This window comes from Poeciliopsis prolifica, unplaced genomic scaffold, assembly GCF_027474105.1.
Source record: "Poeciliopsis prolifica strain line A6 unplaced genomic scaffold, Auburn_PproV2 SCAFFOLD012, whole genome shotgun sequence".
Taxonomy (NCBI): Eukaryota; Metazoa; Chordata; class Actinopteri; order Cyprinodontiformes; family Poeciliidae; genus Poeciliopsis; species Poeciliopsis prolifica.
In genome coordinates this window covers 14,307,791-14,328,910 of record NW_026562387.1, presented here as the reverse complement: position 1 = coordinate 14,328,910, position 21,120 = coordinate 14,307,791, and the positions used below count along the sequence as shown (strand labels likewise).

The 21,120-nt window shown below is 38.2% G+C and overlaps 1 protein-coding gene across 3 annotated transcripts in view; it reads left to right on the top strand.

The window, feature by feature from the left end:
* Positions 1 to 21,120, top strand: part of fam49bb (family with sequence similarity 49 member Bb) — a 39,331-nt gene that overhangs the window by 2,569 nt on the left and 15,642 nt on the right. The window contains exons 1-3 of one of the 3 annotated variants that reach the window (XM_055037299.1): positions 7,089 to 7,407; positions 7,733 to 7,816; positions 20,755 to 20,834. In XM_055037299.1, coding sequence (XP_054893274.1) covers positions 20,762 to 20,834 — 73 coding nt within the window. In that variant the 5' untranslated portion in view covers positions 7,089 to 7,407; positions 7,733 to 7,816; positions 20,755 to 20,761. Of the gene's footprint in view, positions 1 to 7,088; positions 7,408 to 7,732; positions 7,817 to 20,754; positions 20,835 to 21,120 lie in introns of those variants that run through there. The other 2 variants (XM_055037298.1, XM_055037300.1) reach the window with 2 other exon arrangements.

Genomic DNA, 21,120 nt, shown 5'->3' with positions numbered 1-21,120 from the left:
GTACTAAAAAGGTTTGACTAATGACAGGAATGTAATCATACTACTCACAGAATAAAGTACTTTTACCAGAAAAAACATCTTAAAAACACAACAAAACCAGTTCACAAACTGTTACAATATCAATAAATTCCTAAAATTTAACAATATTATCAAACATCTTTTCAGTCTCTCCAGGTTTTTGTGATTCTTTTTGTAAATTTTTACAATAAAAGTCAAAGTATTTGTGGTACTAATTTGTGCTTATTTAGTACAGTAAATGTGACTTCAATCCTTGCTGTCGAGATCATGTACTACAATCTGACATCAATTAAGGCTGAGGGACTCGTTTAGTACAAGAAAGAATGTTTTTGACAATTTTTGAGAAAAATTTGCAATAAACTCCCCAAACAAGTGCAGTGATTTGTTGATTTTTGTGTGAATTTCCACAATGATTCTCAAGAAACAGGAGGGACTGATTGATATAATTTGGGAGTAAACAAATGAAAAAGGCATTGATTTGACTGATAACATGATACATAAGCACACTTGGTGTTTAGTCTAGAATCTCGAAGGCCACATAAAAAGCTATGGCGGGCCAGATTTGGCCCTCGGGCCTTGAGTTTGACATGTTGTAGACAGTTTAAGTTGTATCTTTCTATTTCTTATATTTTTTTTATTATGACGTTCTGCTGCTGTGCGTAATAAATGTGAATGACTTTGGTTTTTGTTTTTTTTTTGCCACTGATATTTTCCTTACTTTGCACTATTTCAAATGACTAGGAGGCATGACAGTACCTGATTGGTGCGCCGGCTGTCGGATGTTGGACATGGTAAAACTTGTTGCATGCGCGCTCATAATAAAGTGGCAGAGTTGGTTACTTTCTTCTCCAAGAAATCCTTTCCACCTCCTATTTTATTTACAGCTGCAGTGCAAAAAGAGGCAGAAGGAAGAAAGTGAACCTCCTGTTAAATTTGTTTTTATTTGTTCAGAGAACAATCGGTTTCTGTCTCTTTGTAGAGCAATTGTGAAATGAGAGAAAAGGTAATCGGTTCACCTATCACAAACCTGGAAGTCTCCGTCATGTGCAGGTACAGACGTGCAGTCGCTCTTAGGCATGACCCTTTTCTTGGAAATTAAACGTTTATCTCATGCTGTGCAGCAAAACAGACAGAGGACAAATGAAACAAGCCGTAGAAATCCAATGAGTGAAAGTTTTTCACATAATTTCTCCTGAGAATTATATCTTCAAGAGGAAACGGATGGGAAAACTGCAGCGGCTGCAATTCCTGAAACCTAGAATGAGTGTTGCTTTTATGTGTGTGGATATTTAATTATTTTACCTCAGTCTTATGTTATTTTTAAAGGTTTAGTTTGTTTGATACAGTGGAGTGTGAAAGCGAACCGCAGTTGCTGAAAGTCAAACCAAATTTTCCAGACTATCAGGTGTTAAATCTCCCTGAGAATCGGTGCACAGCAACTTCTCTATCCTTCATCTAACCAGAGAAAACTCAGGTCAGTCTGGTATCTCGTTCACAGCACTACAAACCGTATGAGAGAATGTGTGTGAAGTCTTGTTACTTTGTACCTGAAAACAGCCCATGCCTACTTTCCATTCTTGCCATGGTTTCACCAAATGCAACCGCAAAACCAGGCTATCATCTGAAGTTCTGTCCAGACATTGACTTGGACCAGACCCAGGAGTCCTTTAAAGCCACCGTGTGCCATGGAGCTTTATTCTGCAGGTTTGCTCCAGCGTCTGATAATATGCAAACCATTTCTAGGAGCAAGCGGACACACAGCCCCACTTGAAATGTCTCAGCTACTACAGCCTTTTGTTTCACGTTCAGCATGTTTTTATTCACTTTCTACCGAATGTTTTCCTGAACCTTCAGATTTTCCAGAACATCAGTCTGTGTACTTGATTAATTTTAGGTTGTTTGAGGTTTAAGCTCTTTATTCCATTTGAGGGGCGTTGTTTTTCTGCTCTGAAGTAGGATGACACAACAACATGAGCAATTGTGTAACTCATGGAAGCCTAATGAAACAACCACAGGCTCTTCAGCACAGCTTGGAGCACAAGATTTACATGTTTACATTACCTCATAGTATCCACCTTGAGTAATACATATGCTGTTGTGCTGATGATGAGTCCCATTGCCTCTGGCCTTAACAGAAAACAGGCTAATTGATCTGTGGTAGTGCTGCTGGTGCAGTTATTGAGATTAGCTTTCTCTGACTGATCTGCCGGCCTGTTCAACTCTCTGCTACAGCGTCGTTAAAATACAGGACAGATTTTTGACAAAGATATTTCATTTAGTCAACGCTATGATTTAGAAATTTGTGCGTGCCATTAGATATGAGTGTTAAAGATACATATGATAAATTAGTATTGAAATAGGGAAGCTAATGATAATTTTAGTAATCGGTTAATCTATCAATCTAGTAATTGGATAAAAAAAAATCAGTTAACCACTTATGCCTTTTTGTACAATTAAAAACAATAAACAAATGATTCAAGAAATTGGAATGTATTGAAAATAGGGCTGCAACTAATGACTATTTTAGAAACAGATTAATCTATTTTTCTGACGATTAATCGATTAATTAGATATAAATTAAATTAACCATTTAGGCCTTTATATACAATTAGAAACACGTTAAAACTCTACATCAAATTGTGTTGAAATGAGGAATGCTGAGCATTTTTTGAAGTTACACTACTAGTTTACAAATAAGAAAATATTTGATCTTTTAACAGATTAGCATCAAATTATTGGTGACCTTGTATTTGAGAAGTACTATATAATTACACACAGATTTATACTTGAAAGCCTTTTTCTGTTAATTATGATGATTTTCCATGTGTAGCCAATAAAAACAATTATATTATTTAATCAGACCATTAAAATACAGACATTTTAACAGAAAATTGTGGGTTTAATGCTTAATACCGGCTTAAAGGTTATTTACAAACGGTACTTTTAATCCAACACGCCTCATCTTGATGATTTTCTAGATTAGTGAATGAGAGCTTTATAAACTGCTGGAGGGATTTGTTTTCTTCAGGCATGGTTGGCTCCTCGATTTCACATGATTTTCCATCTTGAATCGTAGCTGCATGTTTGCTTTTGTCTGTCAGCCGGTCGGAGGTGAAATTATGACATACTAGAGTCATCAGTGAGGGAAAAACGGCCTGCTGTCAAATTTATGTTCCTACACATGATTGAGTTATTAGAGAGCAGAAAGTTTGGGCAGTTGGGTTTTTCAAATTACTTTACTCTCACTGATTTGTTTCAGAGCTTTGTTTAGTACTTTAAGTAGGGCTGGACTATAAAGCAATAAATCGGTGGTAAAGTAAACATTTTAGAGAATTAAATGGGTAGTTTTATGAGAACTGCAAAACAAACAAAAAAAATTAAATGAGAAATGTTGAGGTTTTTTAAAAAGTTATATTTTACAGAAAAGGAAATATTAAATTTTTTTAATACGTTGGCCTTAAATTATAATTTACTAAACTTTGAAGCAAGTTTATTTTAAAGAAACTACTCAAAAGTTGATCACTAAAAGCTATTTTTCCCTCTATTTTTAGATGTTTTGGTAAAATTGTATCTTTATTCTGATGATATGACATAATTCTTGTAATTAAACAAAAATTCTTATGAACCAAAAAGCCACCTTTTGGAAATATTTTCTGTTTGTGATTTCTTTTTCAGAAAGAAGATGAAAAAAAATGTAATTAAAATCTGATCAGGTTGGAAAAAAATCTGAGATTTTACAGAAGACTTTATTCTTGATTAAGCAAAAATTCATCATACAACTCACTGAATGATCAATTGAATTTTTTTTTTAATTTAATCATTAAAATGAGTGCTGTGGTGTGAAAGTCTGTTTCCTCTCATCCTGTATTCCTTGAGAGACTACAGTATTTACATAGATAATTTGTGCTAGACATGCGGTCAGCTTCCTTGTTGCTCTACGTTTGTTTTCAGCTCTTCTCAACACTTGAGGTGTCATTTTTTAATAATCTGTAACTTCTGCAATCCCATGCTGCATTGCTCATAAACTGAGTGCTTTCTTACTTTGGTATTATTTAAATGACCCACACTGAGTGTTTTGCTGTTAAATAAGCAGAAAATACAGTCTGGAGCTTTCCAGGGGTTCCTGCTGTGGTTTGTGTTTGTAGCCTTTGGCTGCCTGGAGACATATTCCTGATTCTTGAGTCTGATGTGTATGAGTCGGTGTGTGTGTGGCAGTTTCTGATTGCGAGCATTCATCTCAAGTCTCACTTCTGTCCTGTGATGTGAGCTTTATCTGAATCCCTCAAAAAGAGCAGCGTTTTTTTCCTGCATGTGAAGAAGGTTTTTAGCAGGATGCTTTAGCTTTCAGCCTCCTGTTTGGTGCAACATCTTCACTCCAACTGTGGAAAAAGGGAGAGCTATAAATAACATGACCTACTCAACACTCACACCTTTAACAAATGCACAAAAAATTCCCCCAGCGTCTCGGTTTGTTGGTATTTCTCCTCTCAGACACACAGATTGCTTGAATCCACTGCAACCAAAAAAGAAAAGCGTTTATGATATTTTATTCTGGCATGTTAAACCAGGCATGGCCGCCCACATGTCAGCGGACACAAAGAGCAGGCGTGTTGCTGCAGATGGTAAATCAGCATGGTGTAAATTCAGCTTTTGCATGAGCTGCCCCCGCACCAACCCGCCATCCACTCATGGTGTTAAACATCACACATACTTTACATCTGAGGCGAGCTTTTCTGTCTCTTCAGTCCATGCTGCGCAAGCATGCTTCATGCTGGACTTTTTTAATGCAAAAAAAAATCTGTTTTTGTTCAATAAAAAAAAAAATGAAAGAAAATCCAACTTTTAATTTGAGTTTAAGTAAGCACTGAAAACAAATCCCTCAGGAAATATTAAATATTTTGTTTCTTACAAGCTCACTTTGAGAAAACCTTGTTTTACCAGTTGGGCAGCATTTATATCGACACACACTCTGTCAAGATTCTTCAAGGCCCACAGCATCACACATCCTCCACCGTGCTTTACATTTGACATGAGGTTCTTCCCCAGATTTCCATCCTTTTTGTTTGTTAAACTATGTGTGTGTGCTGTTGAAAACCTGGTTTTAGTCAACATTTTGAGTTAAATTGCAAATTTATGTTTATAATGGAGAAAAAAATTGTTTTCATCCTGTGCCGATAAATGTAGGAAAGTTTAACATGCAGTCTTATTTACTTTATTTTGCTTAGTTTTTATTTCAGTGTGAACCAAATATAATTTTATCTTTATCACATGAAAATCTAGGTTTTGCATCCTTTTGTGATGAATATCCAACAATTTAATGAAAAAAAATATAAAATTAAATTACTAAAAGTCACAAAGTGATGAAAGCACAAGTGAAAATTAGAGAAGAAAATATCAGCATGAGAATATTTACCAATTTCATGCTGCTTCTGGCTGAAGCAAGCAGTTTGTACCAAAACTTTCCCACAAGACAAAACTTCTGCTTTTAGACTCACTCGCACTTTTAATGTGTGTGTTAGCATCACATAAAGGCTAGGCTTTGTCTTGGTTTTATTTTTATTTTACATTTCATCTTTGGAGCATAAATTTTCTATGCAATGATTGGTCTGCTCTATTTTTGATATATTTAACTTTGCTGTTGCATTAAGGAGGCTATCCATGAAAAATATTCACTCCACAAACTTTTTCACACAACTAAAGGATTATTTTATGAAGATTTTGTGATGTAGACACACAAAGTGATGCACAACTGTGTCGTGGTGGTAAGTGATGCATGATTTTTGAGATGTTTAACTAATAAGCACACATTTTGATGTTTATTTACCCTAAGACACTTAAATGAAATCTAGTCCAACCATTCAAAATACATAGAAATACAAACTTTGAAGGAAAAGAAGAACTTGCAATTCCAAAGTTTATCAAACGGACAACAGAGAGATGCAAATTGTTTCAAATATTATAGTCACTGGCAATTTTCTGTCTAAAAATGCTGTGGAAAGGTTCAAACGCTGCCAGATTAAAATGTGAATATTAGTGCTTGTGTGGGCAGACCATTGTTGTGCTGCATGAGAATTAATGTTTCAAAAGTTTTTTTCAATTTTTGTACACAAATATGTAAAAAAAAAAAAAGTTATCAGCATGCAAATATAACAATCAGCTCTGAATAAACATGTTTAACTCAGAGGCTGAGTTCAAAGGGATGTAAGACAGTAAAAACCTCTTTATATAACTGATTATTTTTCCTACAAACTGAGGATTTGATCTCCTTCTGTCCTTAGTTTCTACTTTATTTAGAAAATAAAGACTCCAGACATGCAGGCAAATATTGGTCAGCTTAAAGCAATGATTTATTGTGAATAATATATTTTATAACACTTCTCACATAACCCATCCCCTGTGTGATTTAAGCAGATTTCTTTAAAGCTTTCATTAGGTTTCAAAACCGTTAATAAGACTCGTAGCTCATCTCTGAGACTGCGACCCCCTGCTGGGTAACAGCGCTCTAGACTTGTTTAATTGTAGCTGGGAGCTATGAGCAAAGCTGAATCACACACACACATTCACACACACATGTGCATATGAGCTCATCATTGTTGGTTTTTCCTGCAGCAATGATGAATGACAGCAGCCCTAGTGTTTATGAGCCAGCAGCCTTGCTGCAGCCCTCCTTTTAAAAAACACTCTCATTATGTTTAAAGTTTTGTAATTGCAGAGTCCTAATGCAAGTTATTCACAGAAATTGCTCTGTACTACCTTTTAATTTTTTATTTACTGTAAGTAACTTAGGAATTGTTGCATTTTTTTCACTGAAAAAGTGTTTTTTCATGTTGGAAAAAACATCAATTTATCTACATTTCCCATAAAGAATCACCACAAAAACCAGCTTAAGGATCAGACTGCTGTTGATATACTGTCTTAAAGCCCGTTGAAACACTAACAAACTGCTCCACATACTGTAGGCTTAACCTTTGTGACCTCGTGTGCTTAGTCAGGCTGTGGGCGTTTACTGCGATGCATAGCTGACTTCTGAGTTGCCCCACCTCACATGGCAGCTGTGCCTCGTCAGCTCCGCTGGGTTAAGAGCTGCTTACTGGGAGAGAAGCACTGTTAGGTTCAGAAAGATGTTTTTCATGACTGTTTGACTGGTTGTATGCAGGCAGAGGATGGAGCTGCCAAAAAGCCTTTTGCGCCCAATTAGAACTGCACAAGTTGAGTCTTAAAACTGAAAGCTCTGTGGGAATATTTTCACATCTTCTGGTTTGGTTCTTTGAACTTTTTTTTGGTTTTTTTTCACCTCTTGACTTGATGGACGTAAACATCAGCTGAGTGAGTGCGGCGCGTCGCTGCTGCTTTACAGCCGAAAGCAGTGAGCTGTGTAGAAAGTCTGAGGTGAATCAGAGGAAGTGTTGCACAATAGGAAGTTCCATGTGCTTTCTGAAAGTCTGTTCGCTCTGTAAGGACTTAGAAACTCTTTAATTAGCTCTGTATCTATGATGCAGGTTGTAAAACGTGCCACTCCTGCTAGCTTAGTGCAGAACTTCCTGGTTACATTTCCTTCTTCTGATTTTTCTGCACTTAAGTCAAAGGCAAAAAGGCATCTACTGAGTTTTATTTTTTTGGTGTTTAAAAATAAAGCAACTTTATACCTTGCTGTTTTTTTAAGACTTTTTTTTAATCTTCTTGGTTGAGTTTAAAGTTTTGGCTTCTCTTTCAGAAGCTGACCTCTGCTGGAAGGACTGTCCACCCAGGGGCCACCTCCCAGGCCAGGCTTCCCTGCTCCTGCATAATTCCTCTGCTGGTAAATCCCTCCACTCATCCCGCTTCTCCTCTTTGTCACACTGACTTTAATATCGCCTTGCAAACGTTTTTATACCCCTTACACAAATGTTTAAGGGTATGTTTTGGTGTATTTTGAGTTATTTATATATTCTGAATGTGTAGATTCTGAGTTTTCCAATGATGGAAAACACATGGAAGTCAAAAAAGTTCTTTAACTATGAGTGTCTTGCGCGCTAATGACGTTTTAGGGATGCTTATATTTTAGAAGCATAGTAAAAGACTTGAGTTGCTTTAGCAAAAACAAACATTTTATTGAATATTTTGATTTTTGGTGTCAAGATTGTGTTAGTCAGCATGGGGTGCGGTTCTGCTCATCGGCTTGCCACCATTATATTGTTTTCAGCACAGTTGCAGGCTGAGATCTGCATGCGTATCAGGCACAGTTGATAAATTTATTAATGTAAATGGTTCATAATTGGGAAGGAAAATTGCACAATCTTAGAAATGTGGAGTGTAAATCACTACATATCTAACTGATCACACCCAGTGTGGCATGCGTCCTTAAAAACTCTTAAGATGCCCTACATTTATTAAAGAAAAGTTAAGATGACCTTAAATACTTTAATCACAGGTATTAAAAAGCATTCAATCTCATATGTATAGGATTTTTCTCGGTGGAGCTTTCTATAAGGAAAAAGTTTGAGTTCTGGACGGTCATTGGTTGAGGCTACCGCTAGCCTCAACCAATGAGGCTAGCGGTAGCCTCATTGGCTACCCTCGCTAGCTAACTAACTAGCTACAAAGAGCCAAGAGTCACAAACAGACCTAAGAAATGTTCCAGTTTTGTATTTCTAAACACCCGAAATCCGTCGCTACTGCTACCACTGCTCTCATTTGGTGCAACACAAACAGGTTTAGTGGATTTCAAATATGTCAGTCAAGTTCCAGTTTTCTCTTCTGTAATGTTTTTATATACATATATAATCTTTTGCATGTGTCTGTTGTGATGAGAGTCTTAAATTTAAGTTTGTGAAACATCAGCCTTGTTCTGTTCATGCAGTAATAGTTTCTACCTGAAATAACTTGCCTGTTGTTTCCATGTCTGCATTTTATTTGTAAATGCAAATTTTAACTGATAAACTATTTCTGTACTGTTATCTTGTATAAATCTAGTTTTATTTGTTTGTGTAGCTATTTATAACCAAGCACGCAGCTCTGGCGCATCCTGATTTGAATAGACGACATTGCGTAAATACCCAATGATTGTGTGTTATTCCTGCTTTTTTCCCTCCCTATTGTCCCTAACGGCTTAGCTCATGGAGCATGTGGTGACTGTGAATGAATAGGAGATTTTGTTGAAAGTTGACCTGGGTATTATTTTAGTTTATTCTTTTTCCCAGTCGATTTCCATTCTGACTCAGAGCAGTTTAGTGTCGGAAATCGCCGTCATTTGGTTTAGCGTGATTTGCTGCAGACGACAAAGACGACACCTCGTTCATGTTCAAGTAGTTTCAAGAGAAGTCGTCACATTTGGGTGGAAAGTAGTTCTCTGTTTTGTTGTGTTTCTCCTGTTTCCCATTAAATAACTTTGGCAGCACCTCATAATGCTAGATGTTCTGATGTTTGATATAGTCTAGAGGTCAAATGTTTAAAAGATTATTGATTCTAGATTTTGATAAGAATCTTAAGTTTATAGATTGGAAAAATATATTGACTTGGTAGCCATTGATAACTCAGAGTAAACTAGTGGTGGGCGATAAGGAATTAAAGTTTTTTTTATATTTTGTGGTACTATTGAGATTTTTTGGGGTGCACAGCAATCAAACAAAATACTACTCTGGAGAAACATTCCCATTTGTAATGTAATTTAAAAATATATATTTTTATCACTGAACAGCACACAGTAACTGAATTTAATCATATTTCTAATTTATTGATATCTATTAAACATTTTGCAGTAAAACAGGACCACAAGGCTCTGTTTTTTTATGTCCAACACTTTTTACATTCTAAATTCTGTCACTGTAACAAACAAACAATTTTTTTTGGAGACGTTGCATCAATTTTCACAGCTTCGCTAATTAAACAAAGCGCTGTAGTGCTGAGTCTCTTGCTGACCCACCACTGGATTCCAGAGGATTTTATTCAGTTCACTCGGACCAAAACACAAATTTTTCTAATTGATAAAGACTTTCTGAGAAAGAAACTCACAGTATACCTACGAACTCAGGGAAATAACCTTTCGGACCATTTCACTTGTGCCTTTCATTAGAAATGGGCTCCAAGGGGTTTTGCTTTTTTTTAAAAACTGAATTTGTTTTAATATTTCATTTCTTGTTTTTGGACTTTTGTGAAATGAAGGTATTGCTGATTATTCACTGCGATTTAAAGGGGGGGTGTATTTTTCAGTATTGTACACTTTAATTGATGTATATTTGTACAACTCCCCCCAAAAATAGTAAAATGGTTCTTATGTCACAGAATGAATCCTATTATTACTTGTTTTTATTCTTTTTAAAGCATTTCTTGTTTAAAAGTCCTTAATAAATAAATACACAGACATTAACTGATAAAAATGTAACTTTAAATTACGGACTGAGACATTGTTTCGCACTAGTATGAATTAATAACTTAAACAGCAAGGTAACAGCGTCTCTCAGTTAAATTACAACCTGGCTTATCTAAAAAGCATCACCTTATCATCTAAGTTTGACGTTTTTCATGATAATCAGCACAGATGCAGACATTATGCAAGGTAGCCTTTGGTGCGTTTACAGTTATTATGGGCTTAATGTGCTGCAGTGTGGGAGTATTTGTAAAGCCAGCTGAGGAAAGGAAATGTATTGTTGACCATAAAAAGGAGTTGAGTAATGCAGGTGCTCCTGGCTTCCTGTTTCCCCTTCAAGGCCAACATGTTTATGTAGTTAGAGGGCAAAAAGGTCACAGCTGACCCAAAAGAACTGCTCTATGTTGGAGTGAAAAAAAAAAAGAAGACATTTTTCATAAATAATATCCATCGTCTGTTTTGATGCTTCCCAGTTTCCCATCAGAGCTCAGTTTTCATTTCTTCACTGAAACAGGATTCCAGCTTTTTTTCATGTCAGAACTCCAAATTTAACTTTTTACAGGTTTTATTTAATAAAACATGAACAAACATTTACTAAACATTCATGGCTGCCAAACGTTGCTGTGGTGATCAAGCTTTGAATGTGGAGCCTGGAAAAACAGATTGCAACAAAAGAAGGAGGGAAGAATGGATGAACAAATGCATGGATGAAATGATGAACGAATGGACAAATAAATGGACAAACGGATGGATGGATGGATGGATGAACAGGTGAATAAATGGATAAATAATTGGATACCTGGATAGATGACTAAATGGACTGACGGTTGAATGGATGAATAAATGAATGGTTGAGTGAATGTGTGGGTAGGTCAATGGATGAATAAATAAATGGATGGATGAATGAGTAAATAGCTTTCACAAGGATTGGTGGACTGACTGATTGGTGGTTGAAATAATTTGTGATTGGATGGATGGATGGATGGATGGATGGATGGATAGACGGATGGATGGACAAAGTGAAAGATCGGAAAAATCTGTAAATAGTTTCCCAGCCTGCGTAGAAACTCTGTCCAAACCCATCCAATCTGTTTGCATGTTTCCCCATCCTTGTTGTATTTTCCCTCTTTGTCTCCTTGGAAATTGTTACCATGACACACAGCCGCCATCTGATTGGCCAATGCCGACTCCTGGAATGCTGCAGCGTTCTGACAGCGACGCCTCAGGTGCTGCTCAGATGACACACTCAGTCAGTGTTCGCCCATGTGTGACCGAGCGTGGTGCGTGTCCGTGGCTTTATAGGCAAATATCGAGCTCAGACCCATTCACTGAGACGGCCCGGATGAATGGAGAGCTGTTTGATGGAGTGCGACACTGTGGCCGTACACACGAAGCGGATAGGTGGTGCATTATGCATGGAGGATGGAGCTTAGTTAATGCAGCAGCCTGTGTGAATAGATGCAGGCTGGATTAGGTTTTTAAGCCAAGGGGGAGGCGTTTACGGTGTCTCTTCGTCCCTGTATTTGGGTCAACACTACCCCCAGCTGGTGAAAACCTGCACTGCTTTTTCTGAGAAAAAAAATTATTCAAATAAAGTTCCAAATAAATCTATCCTCATCATTGACAGTGTAAAAAAAAAAATAGGATGGGAGATATGAAAATGAGAAAATGTAGTCATTAAATAGAAAGCATAATAAAACGTTCCACATCTTGAGTCAGCAGATTGGCTCCACACTGTAATCTGAGACGATGCGTCTGAGTGCATGTAATATGTAGAGTGGCTTGTTATGTCAGCTAAAAGCTCCTAGCGTCTCCTCACTAATCAATTATTTATGGCACTGGGGGATTGACACCGTGTAACTTCCTGTCCAGGTTTCAGGAAGAAGCTCAGTCATTCCTACAGCAGGAACACTGTTAGAGGCTGAAATACTCTTGAAAAACGGTCAAAAACGTGTTAAAATTTAATATGCAGCATGTTGTGTGATGGTTATCCTGAAATGACTCCATTTGAGCTCAGAATAGAGTTCAGGGATGATGTACCATGACTTGACCTTTAAGTAAAAGGTCAGAACAGAGTTGCTATACAAAAGCATCTTCTTTCTGTTGACAAATATTAAAAATATTTTACATACGCCAAATAAAAAAACACCTTTTTTCACTGCCTGAAGTTAAATTGAACCAATCTTCTCTTGTTTTAGGTCAGTTAGAATTACAAATATTATTTCTATTTGCTAAATACCACATTAATTATAGAATATATCAGATTCATTTACTAGTCAATTAGAAACTTTAAGCTGTTTTATTGCAGAGTCAAAACATGCGACAGAAACTGTTTTTGAAATGGAAATTATAAATGTTTTGTTTTCTGTGGGTAGATAAACAACTCATTATTATCTAGTAGCTGTAAAACCAGAGCAGAAATATGGTGACAATTTTTAGTTATTTGCTTATATATCAACAAGTCAAATTGTTGCTAAATTCACCAATTTCTTTGCATGTTTTCCTGATACCAAGCAATCCCAATAATCCTATTTGATTCCTGCCTTTTCCCCCCTTACGCTACATATATAAAGCTAAAAATGTGTTGTAAACTTTAGTATTTAAGGAGGAAACAATGAATTTGTTATTGAAATAATTGTCAGTTAATTTAGTAATTGTTTATTCTATAGCCACAGTTGAAAAATTGCAAAAGGTACACACTCGGAGTATTAATCAAAACTGTACAATTTGCATTTAAAATAATAACTGTCTATAAATATGCAAGTGGCATTGTTTTACGTTTACCCTGTTTTAATTCTGCAAAATATTCTATCAATCACCTTTTGCTTTTCAATTATTAATCTTTTAGTCCCAAAAAATAATCAACAGATTAACCATTCGCTGTGTTCATGTTAAGTTGACCAGAAAGGGCTGAGCTTTTCAGATGGTGATGTTGGAAATATTTTTATTCCATTTTAGTCGAGAAAATTTTCATTTTCTTATTTACACAAATTTTTCAATTATTTGCAACTTTCAATATCTTTATAATATTGTATAAAAAGACTTAAATTAAATATCTGCAGAACATGCAAGCTTTTTATACAATTGATCATCAGAATGATGACTAAAATAATTTAGTTGCAGCCGTATAGATATTGCATGTGTCACAAAAAAAATACTTAAATACTTAATCCTAGAAAAATATAAAATTTGGATGTGAAAAGATTCTGGAAGTTTATTTATTTTTTTTAAATGTATTTGGTCTTGACTTTTTATTAGGTATTAAGAAAAAGGTTCATGGTTTGTATTTGGGAGTGGTTCCTGTCTTTGCCGTTCTCATCCTCCAGATGGCGCTAGTGCCCAATTTAAACGCAGTGACATCTCAGTCTGACTCGCTCCATCACTTCAAAACCGTCTCCGTGCCCCACCCAAAATCCTGCTTGAGTAAAAACTAAAGTAAGAAACAAACATCTAACATGATCTTCGTTATTTTTCCCTGAGATTTAATAGTAAAATTTGTATAATTCTGATTTGAGTTGGGGTGCAGAGGTTCTGTGATGTTGGTGATTCACAGTCAGAAGGACAGTCGAGTAATGATGGCTCGGGGCTGTTTGTGCAGAAGAATGGGAGATGTGTGTGAATGGGTTGAGGAGGCAGCCGCCCTGAGGGAGGCTCCCGCTCAGGAGGACCTCAGTGAGTCGATGCGCCTTCCTTAATGACTTCCCAGAAAGGAGTCAGAGGACTCTCAAGGACAGGGCGAGGAGGGGCTTCGTCTGGAACCAGACGCTCGACTAAAGGAGCAGGAAACTTCATAGTATCACCACAACAGTCAACACAGAACAATATATTTAATTTATCTGATTGCAGAACCTCTTAGTGTTCTGTGAATCCATTGATCTGAGTTTAAAACCATCCAGGATGTCAGCTGCTTCCTGCGTGCTTTTTAACGCGGTAAAGTCTTGGAGAGGCACTAAGAGCCTCTCTCCATTGAGCTCAATTTCAATAGAGCCGGTGCTTTCGCAGACTTGTGTATTCGCCTGTTTCCATGGTTTCCATCTTTCATCAGGTGCCGTCCCATAAAAAAGGGAACAGGCGAGAGCTGAAGCTGAAGATGAGGCGCTCCGGCTTTCATCCTGCCCTCTGATCCGCCTCAGCCGGGTTCTTGTGCTCATTTACTCTTTCCTGTGACTCGGTTCATGTCGGCTGCGGTGATGTGGCGTTGGAGGGATATTTTTAGCCGCCGGTGGAGTCATCGGAGTAAGATGACACAGCTGACGCCGGATGTCACCTCCAGATTAGTTGATGCCGCTCAGGTCTGCAGGGAACTGAGCAGCTCTCAGCTCTCAGAGTGAGAGCTGAGCGCTTTGGGGTTCAGACACGGTCCGGAAAAGTCCAGCGTTTCATTTCTAGGAATTATAGTCTGAATTAAAACACAGAGTTAGAAAAATATTATTCTATCCGTCCATTTTAACAGTTTCTGAATTATTCATCCATCCATCCGTCCATCCATCTATCTGTTCACCTAACTGTCTGTCCATCCATTAAATATTCTCCACATTGTACCAGACTTCAGATTCTTTATATTCAAACACTTTATGTACTTAAAACTAAATATATTTATTTTAAACATGTCTTGTCATGCAGCTTTGTGAATTGAAAATCAGCTGTACTTTTATTTAGACTTTTTTATTCCCATTTATTTTACAGATTCTTTCAGTCTGTTCAGTGTTTTTATTGTATGTTTTTTTTGTGGTTCGTTGTTGCCCTTTGGAGATCATCGTTGTTAAAATCTTTTATTGAACTATCACACTTTCATTCATCATTCCTTCTCATTTTTCCTTCTTTACCGTCTAAATTTTGGTTCCATATTTAAAGGTAAATGTTTGTATTAATAAAGTGCTTTTAGTCAGGAAAAGCTTAAACTTCTGCAGTGATAAATGTGTGGGGACTCTTCAGTTTGTTTACTGGAGTGCAGAGGCGTGGCCATGAAGAAATCAACCCACGTAAACAAATTGAGACCCCCTCGCAAGCCCCGTTCTCCTGCCTCTCCTTTTTCCCCCGGAGCGATTTTTGGTCAGCTGGGGAAGGGGCGAGGAGAAACGGTGTCCGGTGGGGGTTTGTTGGGGGGGGGTGTTGGCTCTATTCAGGAAGTGCTCCTCCATTTTCTGCCTGTCGAATCAGGGCAGCGACAGAACGGCGAGCTCCGGCGGGTCCAGGGTCCGGCCGACTGGACTAATGCGATGTGGCGTGTCACCCGGGGAATCTAGGTCAAGTTTAAAGCCGCCCCGCCTCTGCCGCAGTGCAACGCCCCTAAAATCCCTCCCCCGCCCACCCATTTTAAAAAATGTATTCTCCCTTGCATCTTCACCTCACTTCACCTGCATCAGGGTTAAATAATTCATTCATTCAAGCAGCAGCAGAAGTGGAGTTCTTCCTACACTAAAACCGATTCCCTCCGCCGGTCCACGGCGGCTCCCGCGTGACGCCCCCGGCTCGCTCTGACTGGAAGAAGAGAGGGCGTTGTTGTGGTTTTTCTTTCCCCCTCCTCCATAGTAAAGCAGCAGGGCACGTGTATCCTCATGCTGCAGCTGAGTAGTGGAATGTCAGCAGTATCCCTGGCTGGATTCAGACAGCTTGCCGCAGTGCTTGGTGTCAGCTGCTGCTAAGGGATGATGGGTGGGGGGGTTGGGTGCAGTCTGGGAGAAGGGGAAGACGTTTAAAATTAGTGCCATGTAGGGGTCAGACTGCTGCATGGGCGTGGCAGAGCAACTCCACATGCCTCATACTATATGTATTTATTTAGTAGCTGATATTACTGGGTGAATAACTTTACGATTTTTAATTATTAAAATCAGACTTCTGCTGAGCTGCACAGAAAAATCCGCTCACATTAAATCACCTCTGGAATTAAATATTCCTGACTTAATCCCCCCTCCTCCTACCTTTTCTTTTTTTTTTTTTTTTGGCACATTACCTCATCTGTATTAATGTATTCCTGTGCTCTGACTTCCTACTACTACTGTACTCACTCCTCACCCTGCTGCTTGCCGCCGATTGGCTGCTGCCGTGTTTTTCAATGGCTCCAAATTTTTTTTGACTCCATGGATACAGCGAGCTGTCGGGTAGATTGGCTCCATCCAATAGGAGCGCTGCGCGGGCTCCGGCTCGTCTCATTCTGCTCCTGGCCGCCCTCACTCTCCGAGAGCACGCGATGCACAGTGGGGGGGTTCAAAACAACAACAAGGCTGTCGCTGGGCTCCCTCTCCGCCGTGTCCCTGGTATACTGAGGGAGGGCACCCCTTGATTTATCTAAAAAACCCCCCAAAAATACCCCAGCAATTTGGTTTTGGTTAATTGTCAGAAATAGACTTTTTTTTATTATAAAAATGCATTAAAACATGTAAATAAACAAACGCATTCTTTTCATTATTATAGGAAATAAACATTTTCAAATACAATAACATCTGACTTCTTAGCCATTAGTAGCAAAAGAAGGCATCTGTAGCTAACACAATACTCTATGCAGTATAAGGCTAATGTTGACCATTTTTTTGGATAAACCAATTAATAACTGGATAGCAAAAAGTGCTGAATTTGAACTAGGTGAAGCTAAAACTATCTACTTGAGTTCTTGGTAGAACATATATATATTTTTAAAAGATATTTCAATTGAAAAATGTATATATTTTTTGTACAGTTTTGGATTAATTACTCTCTGAATATGTTTTTTCATCAAATTATTTTTTTTTAAATCTGTACACCTGTTAATGTTTGATCAACTACTAAATTAGATTGTTTAATAATCAATCATGAATAATCCGATTAATCGTTTCAGTCCTGTTTCTTTCTTCATAAAGTTTGAATAAACTGTGAAGTTGTTTATTAGTCTTTACTTATGTATCTTAAAATTCAACCAGAGAATCATTTTTGAGAATGAAAGACTGTAAAATGCCCCAATTTAGTCTGAGGATTCTCTTTTAGACTCAGAAAAACAGCCACGCAAATCCCTGTCCTTAAATGACCTAATTTCAAATGACGCAGGGGAGCGGCAGAGCCGGGTGCTACCAGGCTGGCGGTGCCCCCCGCCGCAGCAGGCTGGCAAAGCGACCTGAGCTGAGTCTGAGCTCCAGTCAGCTAGCGGCAGCAGGGAGGTGGCAGCAGAGCACCAGAGGAAGGATGGCATCACTGCGTAGGGCGAGGTCTGTGACAACCCTCTTTTGAGGCTGCATCAGGTGCTACTTTCTGACAGCCGGTGAGGTGCCGGCGTGACGGCACAGTCAGACATTCAGGTCACATTAGTGGAAGGTACATGGGACGGGGACAGACGGGGCAGGTGGGTTTCTGCAGGTGGTCTCAAAATTTTGAGGAGGAAGCAGTCCAAGTAACATTTTGTAAAGGAAGATAAAATAGCTTTCAATGTATTTATTAAACCACAAAATACTTATCAGTACTTGACTGTGCTTTATAAAAGAAAAAAATGTGGAGTTAAAGGGGATTTGACATGTAAATTTCTAATTTTGCACTTTTTTGTGATTCCATTTTGGTCTTGATTACTTCTAAAAATATCTCAAGCGCTTTTAAGAAAAAGATTCAACCATTTTTTTGGCAATAAGTTAAATGTGTTTAGGTGTCTGGAAAGTAAGGCCCTCAAAAACCGCCTGATTGTTCAGTCACATTGCGCCATTAAGACGACCTCTAGCAAGTCTGGTCAGCTGGTTTCACTGCTGTATGAGCTGTACATTATTATAATGTCATAATTATGATTTTTACTATCTTTATTCCATTTGATTTCATTTGCCAAATGAATCTGGCAAAGAATTTCTCTTTTCCTGAAGACAAGAGAAACTTTACAATAGTTATTTTGCAAAGAAGTTGTCTCTTCTTAGGTTTTCATGTTGTTTTCTTCAGTAGTTCTTGGTTCATCGCCACCACAGGTGAGGAGGGGAAAAGGGTTTTCAAAAGATTTGGTTTGTTTGACACAGTGCAGTGTGAATGTGAACCGCTCCAGATGTAACAAATGTTGATCCCTAATCAGTCTATTGGACTGTCAGGTGTGAAAACCCCTAAGAATAAAGAATACTTGAGCTCAATTGTCACCACGTTAAATTTCTTCATTAGCTATTTTTCTGACTTTGAAAGTGAAAATAAAAAGCTCGACCTACTGCCATAATTTAAGATGGAAGAATCCACGCACCCCGCCCTTCCCCGCTCCTATTCTACGCATCTCATGCATTTTAAAACCACCTCGTCTCACCCCTCTGCTGCTGACTGCTGAGTGCGTACCTTGCTCTGTCGCAGCACCTCCCTGTCGTTCAGGATTACCTGCAGTGACATGATCTCGTCCTCAGTCAGTCACTTTGGCTTTTTACCTGCCACTCATCTCAGGTGAGTCCTGCAGTCCCAACCCACTGCAGAGTGCATCCTGCCTGTCTCCGCCCTGTCAGCAGGGGTTAAATCTGTTGCCGGCGGTGGAGCCGGATGCCGTTTCTCCAAACAAACTCTTCCCCACTCCTGGCTTGTCACACATCTGTTGACCTTTGCCTCTGAGAAACATCAACTTCCTTCTCTGTAGGAGCCAGTGGATCAACGTAGCAGAGAGCAGCACGAGCCTGTCACATCAGGTTGCACAACTTCAGTTGAGACATACATTGTGGGTTACATAAACCGTATACAGCGTGTGTGGGTGGACTGTAGGAGGAAAGTAGACGCAGAATGTCTGCTAAATCTGTGGAAGTCGAGTTTTCCTTTATTTCTGTTCCTTTAAGGTCCTTTTTAGTTCAGCACCGACCAGGTCTAACAGAAAAGAGCACAACATGCTTTACAGCAGAGTTATACTCATTCCAACGAGGTTTGTTTGTTAGATTTAAAGTGCCTTTTGAAAATAGCTGGTGTTGAGCATCACTTTCATTAGGCCCACATTCAACTTTTTTTTGTTTTGGTTTGATTTTATTGAATCTTAAATCTCGTGTTCATTAGCTGTAAGAGGAAAATCATCTTAATTAACAGGAATAAAAGGCTCAGTCTGCAATTAATCTACATAATGTGTTTCACTTAATGAACTGAGTTACTGAAATATTCTAATTTGCTGAATGGGTTTGTGTATATTGATTTATTGCCTAGGTGAACTTACTTCAGCACTCAATCTCCTTGCATTAAAAGTCCTGTATTCAGGATCTGCTCGAATGAGATTTTATGGCACTATTTTGTCTAATAACATTCAGGTTTCACAAAATTTCAGTAGTAAAGTAAAAACTTTCAATAATTTCTATAGTTTCTCTAGCAAGTTTTACCTTAATAAAAGTTATGGTTGAGGCCCACTGGTTTTCACGTCTTGAACGTTGGTGTTTTTTTTTTTTGCATCTATAGGTATTTAAAATCTGCAAAGCCAGTATTTTCTCTAAGTATGAGAAAATGTAGTAATCTTCTTGCCATCAAACATCATAAAATCATGACAGTATAATGATCTTAGATAAAAATATCACTATTAGAAACAAATAGAGATAACTCATAAAGATTATAATTTAAACTTTGGTTTAAATAATCATGTAGAATAAAACAGTCTGGTTAAACTTTGAAATGGAGCTGATCTACATTGCAGCTCACACATCAATCTGAAATAAAACTTCATTGTTTTGCGGAATTTTAAAAAGTTTTTTTGTACAAAAAATGCTATCAAGATTGCAGAAACATTCAGAAAAATCTTGGGAATTTGAATCTGGAAATGTTTCAGTTTTGCGCTGGTGTCCTTTCTTTTTATAAGCAAATGTTATAACTTTGGAATAAACTTTAGTGTCATAGATATATCTGATAAGATGTTTGCTTAATGCTTCTGAGGTTTCGCAAAATTTGCGTAAAGTGCCTTTTGTGTGTAAATTTTGATGTCAAACAGTAGATTCACTGGACAAAAGATGAACAGGTGTTTGTTTGATCCTCTTTAAAATATAACAGTAAATCTAAGATTAATCTCCTCTGAAAGTTTAACTGTTTAATTGATGGAGTAAAAAGCTTCATGCTACATATATGAAGTCGGCTCAGAAGTCTGATCCCTGTGGACGATGGTGTATTTTGCATACTACTGCCTGTAAATGCTTCTCAAATGCTGGGAAGAAGCTTAGCAAAGCAGAAAAACTCAGCTATTGTTTTATTTTTGGGGCTTACTGGTTTGACATCTGCGTGGTGAGAAGTTAAGTGCAGGAAACACACAGCGGGTAGGGGTCCAAAGGGAGGTTGGGGTGCCTATGAGCTGTGGGCACATCTGGGGATTTGCTGAGTTCATACAGGCATCAGAGCAGTGAAGCAGAGCCGGAATGAGGCGAACAGGATGCAGCAGAGCATCAACACCTGCTCATCACATTCATTGCTGCATTCCTTCATTGATTTCTCTCTCTCTGTGTCTCTCTCTTCTTCAACAGGTATAACATGGGGAACCTACTGAAAGTTCTGACATGCACAGATCTGGAACAGGAGCCCAATTTCTTCCTCGATTTTGAAAGTGAGTTTCTTTGCGAGTAATTGCCCCCACTGCAGATATCGATCACATGAATATGTTTCCATAACATTATCAAGTTTTTTTTTTTTTCCCACACCGATTTATCTCTTACACAAGAGTTCCTCGCGGCAGCGAAAGATTCGGCTTCGGCTCTAGAGCTGCTGCACTTTTCCATCAACCTGCTATTTTCCACTGCAGTGTGTGTGCAGAATATCAATGGGAGCCCCCACCCCCCTAAATCTAAAGCACCGAAGTTCAGCTGCTGCATAGCCTAAGGCCCCTAAACACA